Below are 22743 nucleotides of genomic sequence, written 5' to 3' on the forward strand. Positions count from 1 at the left end.
GAACTCAAGATAGCTGTCGGTGGTTTTTATGTTTGGGGGTAATTAATTCCATAGTTTGGCTGCCGGAACAGAGAAAGATGGACCACCCATGTTTTTTTTCTTGTACGCTGGGGATTTCAGGCCAAGTTTGCAGCGGAGGTTCCTTTGTTGTATGTATTTGGTGAATTTATTCCATGTATTGCCTTGTGGGTGATACAAATGCAAAAAGAACAATTGATGGACAGAATGCAGAATAATGTCATACATTTAGCCCAGTACAGAGATCTGGGCCTAAATCCATTGTTTTTTTTGCTCAGCATGCCATTCCAGTTTGGACCCAGCTATATGCAAATCAGTCTTGACCCTGCTCCCAATGGGAACAGTCCAGGCCGAACTGCCAGGCAAGGTCCTCCCTGGACTGGAAACAAGCATCCTAAGACCGGTTTCGGGCTTTAAGCCCTTATCAGCCAGGATAGCTTGACTCCAGTGGCACGAAGAGCACAGGACCCACGTCTGGGCATACCGTTCCCGCTCCGGGTGACAAATGCAAAAAGAACAATTGATGGACAGAATGCAGAACAATGTCATACATTCACCCCAGTACAGAGATCTGGGCCTAAATACATCGTTTTTTGCTCACCATGCCATTCCAGTTTGGACCTAGCCATATGAAAATCAGTCTTGACCCTGCACCCAATGTGAAGAGTCCAGCCGGAACTGTCAGGCCAGGGGTGGGTGATACAAAGCAGCTTGAAGGTGGATCTTCTGGCAGCCAGTAACCAATGTTGGGCCCTCATGCAGGGGAGATGTGGGCTTGTGACTTTACAAGCAGGAGTAGTCTGGCAGCAGAGCTCTGAATTCATTGTAGCCTTTTCATAGTTGCTAAAGATAATCTGTGGTAGAGGCCTTTGGAGTAATCGAGTTTAGACCGCACAAAAGAGAGTAGCTGGTGTTGACATCCGTGGGGGGGGGGGGGGGGGGGGGGGGGGGAGATGTGCTGCAATTTGTAGAGTAATAAAGCTTGATCTTGGTATCTTGTCTACTTGGGCAATCATTGAAAGCTTGTAAATTCCAAGGTTTCTTACTTCCTTTGATACTTTAGGAGTTTGTCCCAGATTGTCAGGCCACGTGCAGAATAGGTCATACTTTTTCCAATAGCCACATGTGAGTATTTCAGTTTTGGACACGTTCAGTTTGAGATTGCTCCATGCCATCCATTGATTAACGGCTCGGAGGCAACTGAAGATTTGAGTTTTCAATGTCTTTGGAGGATTCCAGTGTAAAAAGTATTTATGTATCATTTGTGTTGTTATAGCACATGAGCTGAAATTCATTGATCATTGACTTAATTTAGATTTTGAAATGCATGAGTGAGATAATAGATCCTTGTGGCCTTCTACTATTGTGAAGTACGGTATGGATGCGAAAGACGGGGTATGGATGCGAAGGGCGGAGTATGGATGACATTTGTTTTATTTTGAAGGTAGAAAGTGATCCAGTTAAGACCAGTCCCCTCTGTCGAATATGGCTCAAATTGTTAGCTGTGATGGCTTTAAAGCCAAGGCCTTTAGTTTTCCTTGTGGGGTCCCACCTTTTGAATCTCTATGCAGCTCCCCTGGCAGACCTGGTCTGTTTCTTTGGCTTTCGGGTGTTATCATATGCTGACAATACGCAAATTATCGTCTCCATTTCCAATGACCTACAATGGGTAGCAGGGAAGTTTAATCAGTGCATGTCCAGCATTATCTGCTGGATGAAGGACAACTCACTGAAGATTAATGCAGATAAGACTGAGGTGCTGGTGTTTGGTTCTCAGAACTCCATCTGGTCAAGCTTTTGGTGGCCGGTGGTCTGCTCATCCCTTCCTGCCCCCATTAGGACAGCCAAAAACCTGGGGGGTCATCTTTGACGATGCTCTGAGTTTTGATGCCCAGGTCAGTCGCACAGTCAGCACTTTTTTCTACATCATGAGGATTCTGAAAAAGGTCACGCCTTTTACTCCTCATGAGTTGCACCAGTCAATTATTATTGCCCTGATCACTTCTCGACTGGACTACTGTAACGCTCTGTACCTGAACATCAACAGTGTTTCACTTAACCTTCAGGTGGTACAGAATGCAGCTGCTCGCCTTATCCTGAACATTCCCAAGGGTCTTTCAGCCAGAGATGGGATTCACTCCCTTCACTGGCTCCCTATCAGGAAACGTTTCTGCTTTATGGTTCTGTGCATGATATTTATGGCCTTGCATACTAAGGGCACCTCACACCTGAAGTCTCTCTTTCAATGGTATGTTCCAGGGAGGCAACTGAGATCCTCCTCACAGAAAAAAACTTGAGATCTCTAGATTTCGCACCTAGCTCTTTTCATCTTAGGTCTTGGCTGCTTGGCCACCTCTCATCTTGTGTCCTCCTGGTCTGCTATAGCGCCTCGACACCTCCGGGTATTACTCTACAAATGCTATCCTATCGTATCCTACCTAGTCTTCGGGTTGTATGTTGGAACAAGCAGAGGTAGTTTAAAGGATGCCCTTGAAGATTTGCAGTGGACAAGGGTCAGGAGGGCAGCCGTCCGGCCTGCTTGTTTTGATGAGATCTATAAATTCAGTTTCAGATAGCTGTTTATAGGAATGCACAGGCTGGATTAGCCTACCCATGGACGGAATTGTTGGAAATGTACTGGTGCTGGAGGTGTTCCTTTGTTTCAAATAGGAGTCCAACAGGTTTGCTTTGGCTGTGTAATGATTTGCCACTTTGTTAGTACATTTTGAGAAATGGTATGTGTTCCTTCTGTGAATTCGGGTTTACGAAATTCAGTGAGAATTTTATGCAGTTCTGTATTTGCACATTTAACATTTTTAATTCTGTTTGAATAGTAACATTTTTTGCTTTTTTGATTGTGGACTTGTATGTTGTTAAGTTTGTCTAGGAGACGTTGGTTATGATTGTTATTGGTTTTGAGCTAGGTGCGTTGTAGCTTTGCAATTTGTTGTTTTAGCCGTTTTAGTCCTGCATTCATTCAAGGTGCTCATTTTCTTTTGTACTGTTTTTAAAGGTATTACGATATCAAAAGCTTCCTGTAGCCGCACAGTTTTTAACTAGTTCTGGGTTTGCAAAAATGACATCTAGGATGTGTCCAGGAATTTGTGTAGATTTGTGGATGATCTGATGTAGGTACATTATGTCTAGGCCACGGATGACAGTTTTTGGATGGGGCACAAAGGGCTTATCAAACCAGATCTTTAGGTAACCAAGGATGCATAGGTTGGAGTGACGTTCATAAGTTTTGAAACAGTGTCTAGAAAAGGGTTTGGGAATGTTGGATTGCTAGGTGGTGGTTTACAAAGAAGGAGGAAGTTGGTGTAGGATTGCATTTGGCGACAAGGGCCTCACAACCTTGTTTGGAAATGTAATCAGCTGTGATTAGATTTATTGTTTCCTTGAATGTAACAGGTAGTCTGACTCCTCCTTTGCCTATGCAATTTTGTGTGACCATTTAATAGCCTAGAGGGACAGTAACATGCAATACTAAAGCTATTTGATCTCCCAACCATAACTCAGTTGTGAAGAGTAAGTCAGGTTGTGTGTCAGTGAGTAGGCCGATCTTTGTAGAAAGTGATCTAACATTTATTAATAGACAGTCTAGAGATTGTGTTTTGGTGGTGGTGGTGTTGGTGTCAGTTTTCTAGAAGAGCGATTAGTATTCTCTGAACTTGTAGAAGGTGTATTATTAGTGTTGGTGTTAACTGTATCAGGATAGCAATAGTATAGTTTGTCTATATTGTAATCTTCGTCGAGTAGGCTTAGAAGGCATTTTGTTGGGTTTGTGTGGGCAGGTGGTGAATATTGTGGTTGAGAGGGAGTTTGTAGGCTGTGTTCTTGTAGAGTAGTCTTGTTGTGTAATAGACAAGAAGATAAAAAGTTGTGTAGAGTAGTATGCAGTTTATTTAGTTTGAGTATGTTTAGTGTGGAAGGTGTATGGGTTAGGGGTGGTGGTGGAGCATGTGTGTCATGTTTTAAGCTTCTAAATTGTGCAATGGGTGAGAGGCGGGTGAAGGAGTTGTGTTGGGAAGTTTGTGGTAGGTGTTGGTGAAGATAGAAAATGTGGCTGTAAAGTAGGTTTAGGATCTGTATTGGTGTAGTCATGAGGGTGAGAGTTGGTGTCTGTTTATTTTGTGATGGAACGTAGCATGAACTTGTGTGTGAGATTTTGATGTGCTGGTCTGTGTATTCTTTTTCTTGAGTAGTGAGATATTGATGTTGTAAGTTTCTGTAAAGGATCTGGATGTAAAGTAGTGTTGGAGAGTGGAAGATGAATGGTAAAGGGGTGGTAATGTGTATTGGAGGGGAGTGTATGTGGTGTGCTCGAGGGGAAAGACAGGGTTTATGAGTGTTTTTATTAGAGTTGGTAGCAAGAAGAGGTAATATGTCTGGTGTAGTGGAGTGTAATGATTGGTTGTGTGTTTTTGGTAAAAAGAGGAGGAAAATGTTGGTGGACGATATGAGAGTTTGGTATCAGGTTGGTGGTGATGGAAAGGGGTTTGATGAGAGTACGTATACGGTAGACCTGATGTTTTGTATGAACAGGAAGTGTATGTGTAAAAGTTTTAAGGTTAAGTATAATCTGGGTTTGTGTTGTGTCGGTGACGAGTGTACTTGATAGTGGTATAGGACAGAGTGGTGGCTTGTGTGAGAGATGGTATGAGGGATTTTGCAGTGGGTATTGAGGCACTAAAATGTGGAGAGTTTGTTGTAAATGAGTAGTGTACATTTGCTGAGACTGTGTTATGTTTGAGGATGTGGATGGCTTACAGTGGTTGCAGGCAAATGGAAAGAAGGGCAGTATCTCTGGCCCTACGCCCAAACAGGCAACTGTCCATGCCCTCTTCCCCCTTAGCCTCTACGCCCAAGTCTTAAGGTAAATAGCTATAGATCAGGTGACTATGCACCAATCAGAACCCTAGCACTAAACCCTAGAACCAACGGGAGCCCTGGCCTTATCCCTATTAACCAATCACAGTCCTAGCCACCAATCAAAATATTCTCTCTCGCAGACGAGATCACATGTTGCGCAGGAGAGACCTTAAAAGGTAGGAAACATGCCACCGTACCACAAAGCCTAGATAAAACATGGGCATCATTCAGATATCAGCGCTAACGCATTTTACTCAAGGTTACCTCAGTGCATGGAGCATAAACATAGGTTATGCAAACATCCAATGTAGCTTAAAAAACACTATAGATCAGGGTGATATTCCTGAGCAGCTAAGAAAGTGACGGAACAGATTTTCTCATCAAGGGAAGGGCAATCATTTGCTCCACAGCCTTGGGCCTTGGCTTCAAATCCAATGCCTTTTTTTTGGGGGGGGGGGGGGGGGTCACTCAAATCACAATGTTAAGTTGTAGTTTTTCAGTGAAACTTGTAACCTAACCCACGGTTTACTGTAATTCCACGGCTATCCACTGCACCCTCCCATCTATCATTGTGTAGCATGTCATGATTGCACTTGTTTTGTTATGTGCAGATAAGTCACTACTCAGTTTTAAGCAATGCTAATTCCAAAAACTGAAATGAGCTAGGTGCTGAAAAGGCCATTAAGCGCTTTCTTTCTGAAGGCTTTAATCATTCTGAAAACCGGCAAAGCAGGTGAACAAAGTAGGAAGTAAATTTACAGAACCAAGCAATAAGTTATTTTTGCACTTAGTGCTGTAACACTACTGATGTTGGTTGATAACAGTACACTTTGGTGTCAGGGAAGGGAAGGTCTAGGACATTAAGTAATGCTGGGTCCAAACAGCATGGTTATATGAAGGGTGTCTGGTGCACTTGAGGACATCACTCCTTTGGGAAGGCTGGTCTTGTCCTTGAAGGCTTGCAAATCCGCACTTGCTTTTTCACAAGTACCCCTCCCTAAATTCTGTTCAATTGGACTGCCAAAGAGGAGAATGCTCCAGTTCCCTATTCTTGCAATAGCAATACCTGGTGCCCAAGGACTGAAACAGATGCAGAGCTCAGTCAGGCCAAAAAATAAATAAATCAGCAATACAAATTTTAAAGGTCCAAATTGTTCTGTCATGAAGCTCGTGGCATGAGACCTGAGAAAACCTAGATGGAAATAATACGAAAATGCATTTCCACAGGACTGAAGGAGTGCTTGGTCATTTGAAACAGGCATACTTCTGGCTGGCTCGGTCTTTATGTCCTGGCAAAGAGGATAAATACGTGTGCCATGGAACTCGTATTTTATTCTTTGAGAGGTTGTTTAGAGTCGGGGGGCTATGCTCTAATGTTGGACAAATGTATCGCACGGAGCTAAACCTCTGCTGATTTGCTGCAGACACTTCTCACTAGGCACCAGCATAGGAATGGTGCATTTAGCTATCCAGCTGTGGCCCAAGGAGAGACTACAGACTACCTTCCTGCAAAAGAAGCATTTATAAATAAGTGGCGAAATAACTGACAGCTCTAAAATCTTTCAAGAAATGTGCATGCATATTGCCACCTCCAGTACCTTCAAGTGAACAAGAGAAACTTTGACACAGGAAATTGACAGTGTTCCTGTCCTAAAGATAGATTGCTAGAACATCAGACAATTACCTCCTTTCCAAGCAGAATGATACACTTGTTAAATACTATGAACGAAGAAAATAAATCGGTTCTTTCACTTCCTCCTCTCCAATCTTGCCCAAATCCAAGGTCCAAATATTTTCTTTTAACTTTGGGATTTCACAATCTATGCCAGGACCGGAGGCTCAGATTATGTTTCTCAATCTTTATTGCACATTTTCAGCTGCCAACCTAAACCGTGTGGTTTCTTGACCAGTTGTTTCCGGCCAAATGAGAATAGAGTTGTCAGTGAGTACTCTTGCAGCGGCATAAGAGCTAATTTAAACTGGTGTTTGAATTGCTGTATTGAGCATGTGTTCCAGCTATTCAAGAGCTCACTCCAGTGTGCGACAGTCAATACCGGAGAGTCGGCACACGGGTAATTCCACTGTGCTTTGTACAGTCATAGTTTGCATGACTTCAGTTCTGCATAACTGGAATGCATTTGAGAAATTATACGTCATGTTTTGATGCTTGAAGAAAGACAGAGCTGGGCAGGCGAGCTATGTAGCCTTTATTGCTATTGCAAAGCTTTGTAGCCTTTTTTTGCTATTGCAAATGCCGATATGTACAGAGCTGGCCAATCTCTTTCTCCCTCGTGGTCCCCTGGGCAAAGTGTGTGTGTACCCAATCCACCTCTTACTATTTCCCACCACCACTTTGGTCTTCTCCCTCATGTTCGGAGGTAGTGGCCAGCTCTTTCATGAATGATCCTAGTGCCGCCCTTGCCTTGTCCCTCCGTGACATTTGATATTCCCCCCCTCCCTCCCCTTTTTCCAACGGGGAAGAATGAGAGGAAGGCAAACGCCTGAAATGAGACAGAGAGAGTGAAAGTGAGAATGTGACAGAGTGTGAGAGAGCAAGCGAGAAAAAGGCAGAGAAGCAAAATTAAACAAACATTTGCAAGAGTTTGAGCTACTGGCATTGTAAATTATAACGCCTTTTATTTAGGGGTTTACAAAACCTGCAAGCGGTGCAAAATCGCATCTTGCAGGTTTTGTAAACACAAAAAAAGGCATTGTCATTTACATTGCCAATAACTCAAACTCTTGCAAATGCGAGATGTTAAGCAATTGTAGCACCTGCGCATTAGCTTATGATGTTGAATGGTATAGAGACGGGTGCCACAAAAGCTTTAAATGTACACAAATAGAAAAGAAAACGCACTTTTAAAAATATTTCATTACTTATAAAGCAATCGCGGCAACCGTGCTTTAGCTTAATCCCTTGGCCGCGGCGGTAATTCCGCTGCGGGGAGGGGGGTGGTCGCACGACGACGCCATGCTTGTGATGGAACCACGGGCGGGCTGTGCTTATGACGGAGTGGTTCTGTCACAGCTCCGCCCACTCACTAATTCGCCCGCACAGGCGGGGAATCAGTGCCGCGTGGGCGGATCGTCCGCGGCATGACGGAGCCACTCCGTCATGAGCACACGCCACCCATGGCTTGTGACGGAGTGGTTCAGTCACAAGCATGGAAGGTGTTAAGATGTTGAAAGCTAAAGCACGGGCACCACGACTGTAGCAAAAGTAAACAAATAGAAAAAAAAATGGCGGCTGCAAGCTTTTTTTTCTACTTATTTAATTTTGTTACGATGGTGGCACACGCACTTTAGCTTTGAACATCTTAAGCTAAAGCGCTGGTGCCGCAACTGCTTTAAAAGTAAACAAATAGAAAAAAAAGTGCAATTTACTCTCTATTTGTGTACTTTTGATGCAATTGCAGAACCCGCACTTTAACTTAAGATGTTTAAAGATAAAGCGTGGGTGCCACCATTGTAAAAACAAAATTAAAAAAAATAACAGAAAAAGAAAGGCATGCAGCTGCGTTCAGCCAGCATATAAACAAAAGAAAAGCATGGCCGCCATTCTTGCCGCCATTGTCTAACCCAGGGTGGTGTGGAGTGGAAAAACGATGGATTTGGGCCCAGATCTTTTGACTGGGGTGAATGTGTGACATTGATCCACATTCTGTCCATCATTGTTGTTTTTGCAGTAACCGCTCTAAGTGTACTGGGGATGCTCAGACGTGAGTCCCAGGCACTCCACACCACTGGAAGCAAGCTAGCCGGGCTGATGAGAGGTGTTACCTCGAAACCGGTCCGGTCCTCGGATGCTTGTTTCCGTTCTGGGAAGGACATGGCTTTTGTAGTTCGGACTGGACTGTTCCCATGGGGCACAGGGTCAGCGCTGATTTGCATATCGCCATTGTCTAACCCAGGGTGGTGTGGAGTGGAAAAACGATGGATTTGGGCCCAGATCTTTTGACTGGGGTGAATGTGTGACATTGATCCACATTCTGTCCATCATTGTTGTTTTTGCAGTAACCGCCATTCTTGCTGAGGCATGCCACACTGAATAAATTATTTAAACATTTTTTAAAAAGGGGGGGGAAGCGTGTCGTGCCTGTGATGCAGGCAGGACAAACCTATTTAAGAAAATAGTGCCTGGAGGCTGTAATTAAAGCCTACAGAGTAACACCACATGCAGTAGGGAGTATCCTCATTGGAGGTTACAAGAAGAGAAAAGACAGTACTAAGGAGGGACTACTAAGCCTATTGACCAATAAAAAGCCACCATTTACAAAGGACAGGGACAGAAGCCAATTAAAAAGATGGGTGAAAAGTGGGCAGAGCTTCATATCCTTATCCTGAAAGATTTGTAAATACAACAGCTGCCGAAGACACTGTAATTTCCAGTTTCAGCGTTGGTTCATATTTCCTCAATCAATCACGTAGGTTTTTTCATTGTTCATGATGTGCATAGGCTGCTATAAGATGGCTGCAACCAATCTCCAGTGTCCTATCCTACTACTTTGTTCTATGAAAGGCCCCGTACTTCAATGGTCTAATCACACTCTGTGCAGACTGCATTGTAGCCTTCGGTCATTACAGGGTTTTCATTTTCACACTCTTCTTCAGGTACATGGAATTCTTTGAAGTGTGAACTCTTTCGGATTATAGAGTGAGGCCCGGATACCGCAGTTACCATGGTGCCTTTGACTCTGGTAATAGCAAGCGGTTTGGTCAGAAAACTAGGTTCAGACTTTGCCATTGTCGCACTTACCCAAGGTTTCCTGGTCTGAGTGCAAATGTGACTGCTCAGCGTTGTGTGCGTTTTCATTTTCGTTTTGGATTCTTCATCCTGAGCTGCTATGACGTCATGATCTGGATGAGTCATGTTTTCTTGTTGCATAACTCTTGTCCAAATTCTTTTCCCCAACACGAGTTCCAATAGGCACTGTGGAACTGTGAGATGTGTTGCGGTAGTCATGTAGAACTTGGCGCAGGGCTCGGTCTCTTGGCTTCTGTGCCATCCGGGTCCCCTGCACCAGCTTCTTTATGGTGGCCTTGAATCTTTTGGCCATTTCATTGACCTGGGGCCACAGCAATGTTATTTTCTGGTGAGGTGGTTCAGCTATTTGGGTGAATGTAAGCATTTAGTACATGTGAAGGGTTTCTCAGCATGTACATTGCTCTGTGGTTGTGACACTGTTTAGTACATATTTTGAGCATGGAGTTTCCATCATAAGTTAGGCAATGATCAGATGTGGTGAGTAAGTAGTTGTGAAAATGTAAGTTCTATTCTTTTGGAGGTGTACGTTTGAGACTTTGATGAGATTGTGAAATGTGAGCAGTCGTCCCATGCAGTGGGGTCAGGTAATTGTCAGGCTAGGATTTGGTGCCCACTAGTCCAAGGTTGTAACTCAAGGTTTGTGCGATCGGACTGCGAATTTGTAGTCTGTACACAGGCTTCAAATTGACAGTTGTTTTGGATGCATGCTGTGCTGAATTGTCGGTCTAGGGTATGTAGCCCTTGGACTAGTGTGAATCGGACTGCAGTATGGAGCCCCCACTGAATTAAAGTTGTGCAAAACTTGTCTTGTATGACTGCATGTGAGGGAAGCTTGTTGTCCTGCATTTCTGTCTGAAGGGCTTAGTGTCGACCTGGAGTATGGGTATCTTTCACTGGTGTAGTACTTGGCTGTAGTATTCTGCCCCCGGTAAATATCAAAAGTGTTGTGAGTTGGGTTGATCACCAGTGTAGAGAGCCTTCCACCAGGCAGATAAGTAATGGTCTTCTGTGAAACAGTTAGGGGTGTCGTGCGTATAACCTTGGTGGCATTTGCCTCTTGGATTTCTGTTTTTTCACGTGTCAGTGGTTGTAGGGATTTATGGAGGGCAAGACTAGGTGTGAAATAAACGGTTCTGTGTTGCAGTGAGCATATTTGAATGCTTTTGACATTATGACTTACTGGTAGTACATTGAGCTGGGTCAGTGAGGTCTAATCAATCAACGATTCTCCTTCGTGGCGTAAAAGAGTGAATGAACTGGTTTGAATGAAGTGTATTATCCTTTCGTTGTTTGGAACATTTTTGTTGTGCAAAGAGATGTGTTGTATATCGGTGTGAAGTGTTGGTGTGTTAATGGAATATGCATGAATAGGCTGACTGGGGGATGGAGGGTGTGGTGTAGGGTTATTTGAGTGTGCAAGCATTCTGCCAGGAGTCAATTAGGGAGCTAATAAAGATAAGGGGTGAGCTGCGTTATCACCTAGCTTCTGGTGGAGTTTTTGTAAATATGCAACTTACTTAAAATTGGACCTAAACTTGTACATAGTTAAATAAACTTACTGAAATTAGCCTTCGTATGTGTGAACACACATAAAAGAATGAATGAGACACAATGAACATTAGAAAAATGGATACTTCCATTATTTAGAGCTTAATGGAAAACCAGCATACTTTTTCTGTCTTGAGATACACTTTCTTCTACCATCATTCAGAATTTGCATTTTCCCTAAAAATAACCTAGATGCAACAGGTCAATTCTTCATGAATCAGAAATAAAACACTGGTTATTAACGGATGCTCTATGCAGAAGTAAATGGAATGTGGGAAGCTATTCAACACTAAGAGGAAGCAACTTATTAGGGGCTAAGCACATTGCCAAGAAGCCTAAGAGGTCAAAAAAATAGGACCTCTTGGGAGTAAGAAGACTCAAGCAACATCATTTTCTCTCCCTTTATGGATGAAACAGCTGGTATTAAAAGCACAGATTAAAGACTTAACTAAATCGTATTGCTAACGGAACTTGGGTCCTTATCAATCCAAGAAGCAAACTACTTGGCCAGCTTCAAGGGAACAAATCCACATCCTGGGAGGGTGCATATATTCATGTAGTCCAAATTCATGTTGGTAACCTATTTACTAATGGTTTAGTATGGTGCCTGCTGTTGTCTTCCAGCCATATCACAGAGCGGGATAGGATTCGTGTTGATCCTGTCACCAGGCAACTTATCCAATGGACAGATTTGGACAGCTCTTGCATTAATGTTCATTAGCACGTTCCAAACCTGGATAGGGTTTGATTACTCAGTGATAGAAGGTAGCTATTTGGGAGTATTGAACTCATTGGCCTTCCTGTGTGTGGCACAGAGCCTATTGAGAAGGAGGAGGGAGTTGGCTAAGATCCTATTGTTCCAGTTTATCCACAGAAGGCCTACTTGAACAGGTTGCATCAGCCTGCACATTCCATAATACTGACATATAAGCAACAGACAACTAGATATTCTCAGGGTCTTGTATATACACATTTCAGAGAAGGAAAAAGCACCTGTGTCTTTAAGTCTCAGATAGCCAAGCCACATCAAAAGCATATTTTATTCAAATTAATTTTGTCCCTATTTGACGAATCTGTAGAAAATGGAGATATGGACATAATGGGGTTGCTGGACTAAGCTTTCGTATCTTCTTCACATTTCTTTATGATTTTTTGCTCTCTGCTACAACTAGAATCATGGAGACGAGTTGCACAAAACAATGCATAAAAACCCTAAACCACTACAATCCTTTGATTGACTTGGTGTAAAATTGCTGAGGAAAAAAATGAAAATCAATATAAATGTAAAAATCTGATTAGCTGATCTTTTTAGCTCCAGCAGTCTCTTCGAAGTTAACATGTCTCCTCCCAAACCTCATTATTTTTTAGCTCCCTGCTAGATTTGAGAAAAGTTTACACTTTTCGATCCCTATCGGGATTAGGGTCAATGGAAGGACTAAATCCAAATCCAAGAAAGTAAATTTTCCAGGAAGTGTTCAAAACGGCTGTAAAGTTAGGCAAAAGGTTCAATATGCAGATTGGTTCAATTTGAAGATCTGAAAAGGTACCATCAGGCATTCTTTCAGAGGCTAATTGTCTGCTGGGGAAGCTGATGGAGCTAGGTTGGTACCGGCCTCAAAGAGAGAGGACTAGTCCCTCTGAGTTGTATTGCCTTCCATTAGCAGGAACTGTGAAAACAATGCTTTCGACAACAACATATAAATTCAAAAACAGGAAGTTATATAATAAAGATAATGATCTTAAGGATAAAAGAGGAAGTGCAGACCAAAAACAAAATTTACAATCAATGGCAGTGTGTGAGAACATATTGTGGACTCTGGTTAAGGAGGAATGGCCCACTGCTACAGTATTATCCAAGGACACTTCCTGCTGGGGGTGTCAAGGTGAGACCATTGACACTATGTGTGCATGCCACCATCAAGTTCGCTCAAAGGGAGATTGAAGGGAAGGCATATATAGAGAAGGATGGTCCTCCCATTCTTAGTTGGGTGAATCAGTGGGATATGTATATTGTCATTAATCCAAGGGCACCCAATAAAATAATGGTGGAGGAAGCTGGGACTGTTGCAGACATCATAAAAGGAGGGATAAAATTAATGTCATTAGATTTTAGGATACTTGAAAGGGTGTGTACACAAAATCATTCTCAAACCAGGTGCCTTACCTATACACTAAAGATGAGGAGGGTCCCCATTATTGTTCAAGGCGAAGCTAAGAAAATATTGGAAGAAATGATCTGTGAGGATATAATGGAGTCTGTGGAAACATATAGATCAATTTCACCAATGGTCACCACTGAAAAGACAGATGGTCATTTATGATTCTGCGTCAACCTCAGGTCATTAAACCAAAGCATGGTTGTGGACATTTACACCTTGCCTTACATTAATGAACTGTTTTTCTCATTAAGCGGAGGCAAGTACTTTTCAAAGCTCGATTTGAAGAATGTGCATCTCCAGGTCAGGTTGCATAATTATTCAAAACCCCTCACAGCCTTCATCACTATGGCGGATATCTATCAGTTTACTTGCATCCCTTTTCGCTATCTTTAGCGGTGAGTGGGTTCCAAAGGATGATTGCTGAAGTTTTTAAAGGGATGCATAACATTTTATATTTTCAAACAGATATATTCATATTTGAGGAGACCATTGAACACCACAATCTGGCACTTACACAAGCATTACGCAGACTGTAAGCGGTGGGCCTCACACTAAGACAAAACAGATGTAAGTTCTGGAAAGAACAAATTGAATACTTATGTTACACCATATCTGCTGAGGGAGGTAAACCAAAAGCCAATCTGGTAAGTACAATTAAGATAGCCCATCCACCTAGAGACCAGGACCAGTTACAAACCTTTATAGGGCTCATAGAATATTATTCTACATTTGTTGAGGGTTTCCTTGACAAAACAGAGTGCCTCAGAACCCGGTTAAGGAAAGGTTGAAATATTTAATGGGGGTTTATCACTACAAGTGTTTTGATTCACTCAAAGATGAGATTTGAGACACGGGTATCTTATTTCTGTTTGGCTTAAATCAATACTTCATGTTGATGCCAGTGCCACAGGTTTTAGTGCAGTTCGAAATCAACTTCATGGGAAATAAAGAAAATAATGTTTCTTTTGCCTCAAAGGCTCTGAATAGAACTAATCTATCATTGAAGGGAAGGCTCTGTCAGCAGCATATAGTGTGGAGTATTTTTGTACCTACTTGTGAGATGTGCAATTTTTGTTACTACAGATCATAGACCCTTGGTCAAGGTATTTCTTCAAGTATTATTTCTGAGTCGTCCTCATAAGGGTCCCCCAAGACTTGCCAGATTAGCAGCCAGGCTACAAGAATATTGCTATATTTTTAAAAAAAAATCTAAAATTTCAAGCGGACTGCCTTTCCTTTTTGTCTGCTGACTGGTGATTGGCTGATGGGCCTGCAGTGATTGCAAAGAAGAGTGAGGGCACAGTAGCCTCCGTGCAGGATGCTGTAGCTTGGGGTGCTGGTGCTTTTATAGTTAAGGAGTGTGTGGGCAAAATGGACTCTGATGCTACATTTAAGGTGGTTAATGGTCTTCTCATATTGGCTAGTAGGAACGGGAGTACGGAGTCACTATTGTGTGTGGAAAGAAATATTGATACCGGGGCAAATGATTTGTGCCACTGGTTGGTTTACACTCAAGGTTGATAAACATATCACATGGAGGACACCAGGGACAGACCCTAACAAAAAACAACTTAAATCTGAATTTTAGAAGCCTGGGTTGGACAACCAAGTTACTACTTGGGTGGAAAATAGCAGAGACTGCAGGGAGGGTGAGTAAAGACTGAAAGTGGGTGTCCAGTAGGACTTGGGCCATATTGATGACCCCGGTAAACCTTGGCACAATGTGTGCATGGATTTCATTGGGTCTTTGAAATTACTTGAAAGAGATTTAAGGTTTTCGTTGGTTGTGATGGATGTCCATTCAAAGTGGTCAATTGGGAGGTTCATGAGAGAGATCACCAAGAGGGTGACCATGCAAAAGTTTAGGTCAACATTTTCCGAGAAATGATTGCCATTTGTAATTATAACAGATACTGGAACTCAACTTACCGCAGGAGAAATGCAGGCCTTTCAATGGGCTTGTGGCATTAGGCACATTCGTGTGTAACTTTACAAACCATAAGCTGTTGGCATTGTTTAACGGGACAACAGAATGGTCAAATGGACCATACAAATATGGCCTATACTATTGGCCAAAATCTAGAGATGGTTACGAATACGATTTGGGTACACCACACTACGGTAAATAGTGGAACTCTATAGACACCATGTGAATTAATGTGTGGTACAGTTCAGGTACAAAGATAGTTCCTGCAAGGTTGAAACAGTGGGTGTTAAAGGGAGGCATGATAGAAGACATTAGGCAAGTGGATGGCAAGTTAAAAGCGGATGATTGGGTTAAGGTCAGATTGTGTGAGAGGTGGTGTATCTTAGTTCAGTACTTCTTTTAAGATCATATAAATTCATGGTGTCTCCGTCATTCTGGAGTACAGTGAAAGATGGACCCTCAGAAGTGTTGCATTGTATCGAATAGGGGAGATTGTATGGGAAAGAAGGATAAGTGCTGTGTTTTCATGTCGACGATGGGTGATGAGTTGTGTATGCCAGGAAATATGGTGGAGAACTCGTGTGGTAGGTGGTTGATATTCTGCCTCAAGAGGATACATGCACACTCCAGTCCAGGTGATTCTAGGCACCGTAAGGATCACTAACCACCTATGTATTTACACCATTATGTGAGTTAAGAAACAATGGGAGCTATGAACATTTGTTTGACGCTCATACCAAGTGTTTTTTGCATACTTTAAAAATTATTATATTTTATTTGATGTTAAGGAAAGAAGATACGTTATACTTGGCTTGTCTATTATATGTTGGAATGTTTACTCATGGTCTATGTTCTGTCTGAGTGGTGGCATTCTAAATTGAGTCAGTTAACTGCTGGCTTGCTTGGGATGACCACACTCTTGCTGTAGCTTTAAATGCACCTCAACCTTTACTCAAATTGAAGAGTGCATCCCTAATAACAGTACAAGGTACCAATGGCACACTAAATATGAAGCCTTCTGAAAATCATTCAAAGGCCTTAGTTACTATGTCAAGTTATCGCTAGGAGTAGGTATTGGATATAAATAGAGAATCCACTTGTGTTGTAGACTTGTACTTTGAAGTATTTTACAATTGTTGTCCCCATTTCTGTATATTTTTTCATAATAATAAACTGTATTAACCCATATTTAAAAGGAATGTTGGGTTAGGGCATTGGTGGCACAGTGTATGGTGTGTAATCAAGTTGAATGTTTAGCAACAAAAAGTGCAAGACGTCTGAAATCTGGCTCCAAACAAATGTATACAAAATATCTTTGGCGTGATAGAAATGTGTGTTTGCTGCAATTACCTTTGTCAAAATAATAAAACATGTTAATGTGAATGACACGGAATGCTATAGACTGTACACAAATCAAACAATATTGTACTTACTTGCCTGAACCTTATTTCGTCGCTCTTCATTGGGATGCATTATGTGATAACCGCTTGCCCTGTAAGAATAAAAAATAATAACTTGAATGGTTACTCTAAATCACATAACTACTTATTCTCTATATTAGTGTACCCGAATATTGTACTCAAACACTGAGAAGACCGCAGCATTGCAACACAAAAGTGCAGATAAAAATGCAAACTTTTTACATTGATTTGCAAGGACAGGTCCAGGACAAGATAGGAGAATTCACAAAAACTAACCAACCAGTTAGGGAAACACAAAAACAAATCCTGCACAGTGATCAGGGCATTGTGTAAACATATTATCTGGCTCGGCTCTAAAAAGTTTGTTTTCACACCCTTGTGTGACAGGAGTAAACTTAATTCAACACAATGCCGGGATGTGTAAGAAAGGTTTTTGTAGCCCCGCACATCCCCACCCAGTACATAGTTGAAGTGGCATCAATGCTTTTGGGTTATTAACAGTCCCTAAATAGGAACCCAGGGACACAGTGGTTATTAGAAACAAATCTTTTTCGTTCTCATCAATAACACACACAAACTGGTGCACTTAAACTAAAAAGCATATTTATTTTAACAGGTGGGCCCTGGTGCTCAGCACATCTAAAATAACCACACAGAATACAGTTAAAACAGCACAAATGCATATTGCGAACAACAAGAATAAAATGGAAATTTCCATCATGGTTAAAATGTCATCTAAAAACCAAACACCCTAAAGCCTACTTCTATGAGCTCTGCTACGAGAGCAAGGAATAGCATAATTCGCAGCTAGAGTTTCTTAGGGCGAATGAGCACACTTCACACCCGTTTAGAGCTATACACTATAATTATCAGTAGTCAGACGGCCATGTTCCCTGCGAAAGACAAACATCAGCATCATCTCTTCCTGGACTCGGGCTCGATATCAGCCTTCAGTAGAAAATGTGATACAACAGCATCTGTAGCAGGCACTATCTTGGGTGAGAATCTGGCCTGAAGGACCACTCCTGACGAGTGGAAGTCCTTAAAACTATATCCTATCTAAGAGTACATTTTCAACATCACCTTTGGAATGTCCAGTATAACGAATGAGTCTAAGACAGACCAATAGTCTAAGACGCATTCTTTTAAACAAATAAGGTAAAAATACGGCAATTCAGACTATACTATTTTGGCTATTCTTGTTTGACCTCCAAATTGAGATAACAAGGCACTTTTTCCAGACTGATGGCGCATCAGGTGTCTTGTTGAGGTCTATATCTAAGGGACTTGACACTGTCACAGGTACTTGGAAAGATAAGGACTGACAACATCTGCGTCAAAGGAAGACATGTTGATGATTTGGCAAAAACACATAAAATGGAGCCTTGTCCCAATTAAAATGGAGTGGGCCTTATGATCTTTTACACTAAGGGGTCGTAGAAGACAGGGGCACAGTGATAATAGGGTAGCAAACCTATTAAGATCTTTTTGATTTCAAGAAAATTTTATTAATGAGAATAACGGTAAGGATAATGAATAGGAAATACAATACAAGTGATACACTCGATGCAAGAGACATGTGCAAAAAAGGCTAAAAGTAATATGTAAACTAAGAGAATATATATACACAAGGGACATTAGCCCATGAGAGATATAAATTGCATTTAAGTAAAAGCCTCTATCAAGGCAATAAAACAAACGTATCACTTATCAAAATGTGGAGAAGGGGATAGGGGAGGAAACAGAAAAGAAAAGAGAGGAGAAAAGAGAAAGAGTGAAGAGAGGATGAATGGGAAAAGAAGACAGGAAAGAAAGAAGAGAAGAAGAAAGAGAAAAAAAGACGGATTCCCACAGGACAACCCCAGCCCAGAGACCAATAAGAAACAATAATTATGCCAATACATCAAAAGGAAACTGAGGAACCAACCCTGTGGAAGACAACTCCATATAATCATCCAAAGCCTGCCACACCCCACTAGAAATAGATGGAGAGAGGTGAGCTTGATCAACTGAAGTGCATGCACTGCGTAAAAAGGAGACCCAAGCCCACCACGTATGATAGGAAACCGATGAAAAGGATTTCCACTCCATAAGAATAATTTTCACCGCGACAGTCAGGAGAAGATCTAACAACTGCAACTCCAATGGATCTAAAGGGAGAGGAGTAGGGGCCGCCAGTGGACCTAGCAAGATTAAGGGGAAGGAAAGTTGGAGCTCACAACCAAAGATAAGAGAGAGATGCTTCTGGATGAGGTTCCAAAAAGGTTGAAGCAAGGAGCAATGGAAAAACATATGAGGAAAGTCGCCCGCCTCCAAACCGCAGCTCCAACATAAATTATCATCTTTAAGGTTAAGCGAATGAAGACGTACAGGTGTCCAATGGAGAAGATTAATAGAGAAAAACTTAGACTGCATTAAGGAAGGTGCGATCTTATTACGGAGAGAAAATTTACCAATTGATTGCCAGGTATCAGGGGAAATATGCTCCGTAATAGCATGGTCAAAATGATGTAGCCATTTTTGTTGAGCAACGGTCTGTGCAGGAAGTGAAGCAGAAGACAAAAATGTATACATTTTGGAGGCGACATGCCCAGATTTAATCCATAGCTGAAAGAGTGAGATTGTAGAGGAAGTAGGATGAAGACGCACTTTAGCAATGTCCACCTTAATTTTAAGAAAAGTATAAAAATCCAGGTTTGTTAAAGAATGCTTTCGAGCCAAGGTAGAGAAGGGTAATGGTTCATCAGAAACACCATAGAGATGGTGGACAAGAGAAATCCCTTTACGTGCCCAATAGGACATGAGAGTTGGAGTAATGATAAGCTTAATTTTGGAATTTCGCCAGATAGATGACCACCTGGTTTTATGCAAAGGAATCGCCACCTTCTTATCTACTTTCCTGACCGCAGCAATTGTATCAAGAATAATAGTACAGGAAAACAGGATATGGAAAGTAGAAGTGGTGCAAAAAGAGGCGGGAGGCAAAGGGGATGCTAGTTCCTGTTCTATGAGCAGCCAAGAGGGAACGTGAAGAGCCGGCGGAGAGAACCATAAAGCACCTTGAGAGGCCAAAAAGGCAATTTGGTATTGTTCCCAGTCAGGAAAATTACAACCTCCCATATCACAAGGACGACGCAAAAATTTGTATGCAAGGCGAGCACGTTTGTCATTCCACAAAAATTTAGAAGTCAGAGTATCAATTTCGCGAAAGAAGGAATCTGACAATTTGAGGGGAATCATGGATGAAACAAAGTTAATAATCGGCGTAATCATCATTTTGAGAGTCTGAAGGCGACCCCACCATGAGATATGTTTCGGAGACCATGTATCCAGAAGACGACGCACTTTAAGGATAGTCTGGGATTCATTATAGGCAGCGGTGGCAGACAGAGTAGAACAAAAATAAATACCTAAGTACTTCAGGTGTGTAGATTGCCATTTAAAGCCCGCTGAGCCCATATGGGAAGGGAAACAATATGCATTCAAAGGGAACATTTCCGTCTTATCTTTATTGAGGGTATACCCTGAAACCGAAGAGAATAAAGAAATGGTATCAGAGATAGCAGGGATTGCCAAAGCGATATCATCTGAAAAGATGAGAACATCATCTGCGTACGCAGCAGTTTTAATACAGTGAGGCCCAAAAGAAAAACCTTTGATGTCAGGGTGTAACTCAATCAAACGAAGAAGGGGATCAATAGAAAGTAGGAATAAAAGTGGGGATAAAGGACATCCCTGTCTGGTGCCCTGATGAAGATTGAAAAACGAAGATGTAGCACCATTGACTCTAAGGTTAGCTTTAGGTTGAGAATATAAGGACATCACCATATTAATGAAAGAGTCACCTAGGTTATGCGCACACAAAACAGCACGAAGAAAAGGCCAAGAGACCTTATCAAAGGCCTTTTCCACATCCAGGGCCACAGCCGCGGCGGGAAGATGAGATCGTTTAGCCGCCCCGAGAATATGACAGAATGTGCGGACATTGTCTCGCGCAAGACGTCCTTTCACAAAACCAGTTTGGGAAGGGTGCACAAGATGAGGGATAAAGGATTCTAACCTTCTGGCCAGGATTTTAGCAAAAATCTTAGCTTCCATGTTAAGGAGAGAAATAGGTCGGAAGTTTTTAGGATCCGAATGGTCCTTCCCTTCCTTCGGGAGCACCACTATGGTAGCCTCGGCAGCCGTACCAGAAACAGCTCCATCCTTAACAAAGGAATCAAAGACAGATTTCAATTTGGGGACAAGCGTAGGAAGAAAAGTTTTATAAAATAAAATGGGATAACCATCAGGGCCTGGAGCCTTGCCAGAACGAGTAGCTTTAATCGCAGAAACGATTTCGTCGGGAGAAATAGGCTTGTTCAAAATAGAGCGATCAGCATCAGAGACCGATTGAATCGGAACTGAATTTAAAAAATCTCGACATTGTTCAAAAGAGGAATGAGTAGAAGGAGTATACAACTTATTATAAAAATCACGAAAAACTTCAAGAATTTCCCCTGTTTGGAATTTCTTAGAGCCTGTGTGGTCAGTAATGGAAGAAATTTGCGAAGATTTGAAAGAAAAATCCTGAAATTTTAACGTAGCCGCCAAAAGTTTCCCAGCCCGATTTTTTAATAATAGCTTCTTGGATTTTTGAGCTTGCACCCCAATATAAGCTCGTTTAGTAACAATGGTATTATATTTGTATTTTAGTAGTTTTATTTGTTGTAAACAAGTTGGATCCTTAGAGTGCCTAAAGGAAGCTTCCAGAGATTTTATATCAGAAGACAAATCCGTAAGTTCCTTTTTAATATCTGCATTACGTTTGGACATACATTTAATAACTTGACCACGGAAAGTGCATTTAAAGGAGTCCCAAAGAATAATTGGGGAAGAAACAGAACCTTCGTTTTCATGGAAAAAGGTATCTATAGCTTCAGAAAACTCATGAACCTGAGACGGATCATGCAATACTTCGGTATTTAATCTCCACGAACGAGCACGTGATTTAGGGGCAAAGGATGACAACGTAAAAGTTACCGCAGCGTGATCAGAGATCAAAATAGGATGTATAAGCGGAGAAGAGGAAGATGAAACAAGAGAAGAATGAACCAGGAGATAGTCAATACGAGAGAAAGAAGAGTGAGGCGAGGAGAAGAAAGAAAAATCACTACCAGTGGGATTATGAAGACGCCAAATATCTTGAAGATGAATAATGGAGCACATGTTGATCATTTGTTTGTGAGATTTAGGAGGACGAAACTGAAAAAGAGGATCCATTGGTAAGTTGAAATCTCCACCAACAATGAGATTACCGGAGTGCGGGGTGTCATTTAATTTTGTAGTGACCGATTTCCAGAAGGATGGATCATCAACGTTAGGAGCATAGATATTCATCACATACAGATCATGCTGTCCATCCGACAATTTAGACAACAGCCAGCGACCCTCCGAATCACGATCGGAAGACAGTATCGATAAACCAGAAGTCTTTGAAACCAGCGTAATGACTCCATTGCGTTTACCAAGGGCATCAGAACAGCAAACATCCGAAACCCACTCCTTCCTTAAAAACAACGCCTCTTTGTTAGTAACCTTGGTCTCTTGAAAAAGATCCAAATCAGAAGACAAAGACTTACAGTAGTCTAAGATTTTCGACCTCTTCACCGGGTGATGTAAACCCTTAACATTAAGGGATAATACATTTAAACCTGGCATAGGGAAACATAAAAATAGAAAAAAGACGACCTGAATGACAGAAAGAGGACGAACATCATGAATCCAAGGAGCCAGTCAGCAAACAAAAGAAATAGTACGGGAGCGTCTATGTGAGGAATCCAAGAAAAAGAGAAAGAAAGAAGAGAAGAAAGGAGAGAAAAGAGGAAGGAGAGGAGAAGCAGGAGGGGAGGCCTAAAAAAGGCCCACATCATACTAGGGAGAACGTGGAAAGGCAAGCAAGGTACCCGAACAAGCCTAAAAAACAGTTGAGAACAATAGCCCCAAAAACTACAATAATCGGATAGCAGGAAAAAAAAAAGAACAAATTGG

The 22743-nt window shown here is 41.9% G+C and overlaps 1 protein-coding gene across 2 annotated transcripts in view; it reads right to left on the reverse strand.

The window, feature by feature from the left end:
• EPSTI1 (epithelial stromal interaction 1) overlaps nt 1-22743 on the reverse strand; it is a 319077-nt gene that overhangs the window by 94855 nt on the left and 201479 nt on the right. For both annotated transcript variants that reach the window (XM_078657290.1, XM_078657289.1), the window contains exon 2: nt 16726-16784. In XM_078657290.1, coding sequence (XP_078513416.1) covers nt 16726-16765 — 40 coding nt within the window. In that variant the 5' untranslated portion in view covers nt 16766-16784. The remainder of the gene's footprint in view (nt 1-16725; nt 16785-22743) is intronic.

Source organism: Lissotriton helveticus, chromosome 8 (genome assembly GCF_964261635.1).
Source record: "Lissotriton helveticus chromosome 8, aLisHel1.1, whole genome shotgun sequence".
Lineage (NCBI taxonomy): Eukaryota > Metazoa > Chordata > Amphibia > Caudata > Salamandridae > Lissotriton > Lissotriton helveticus.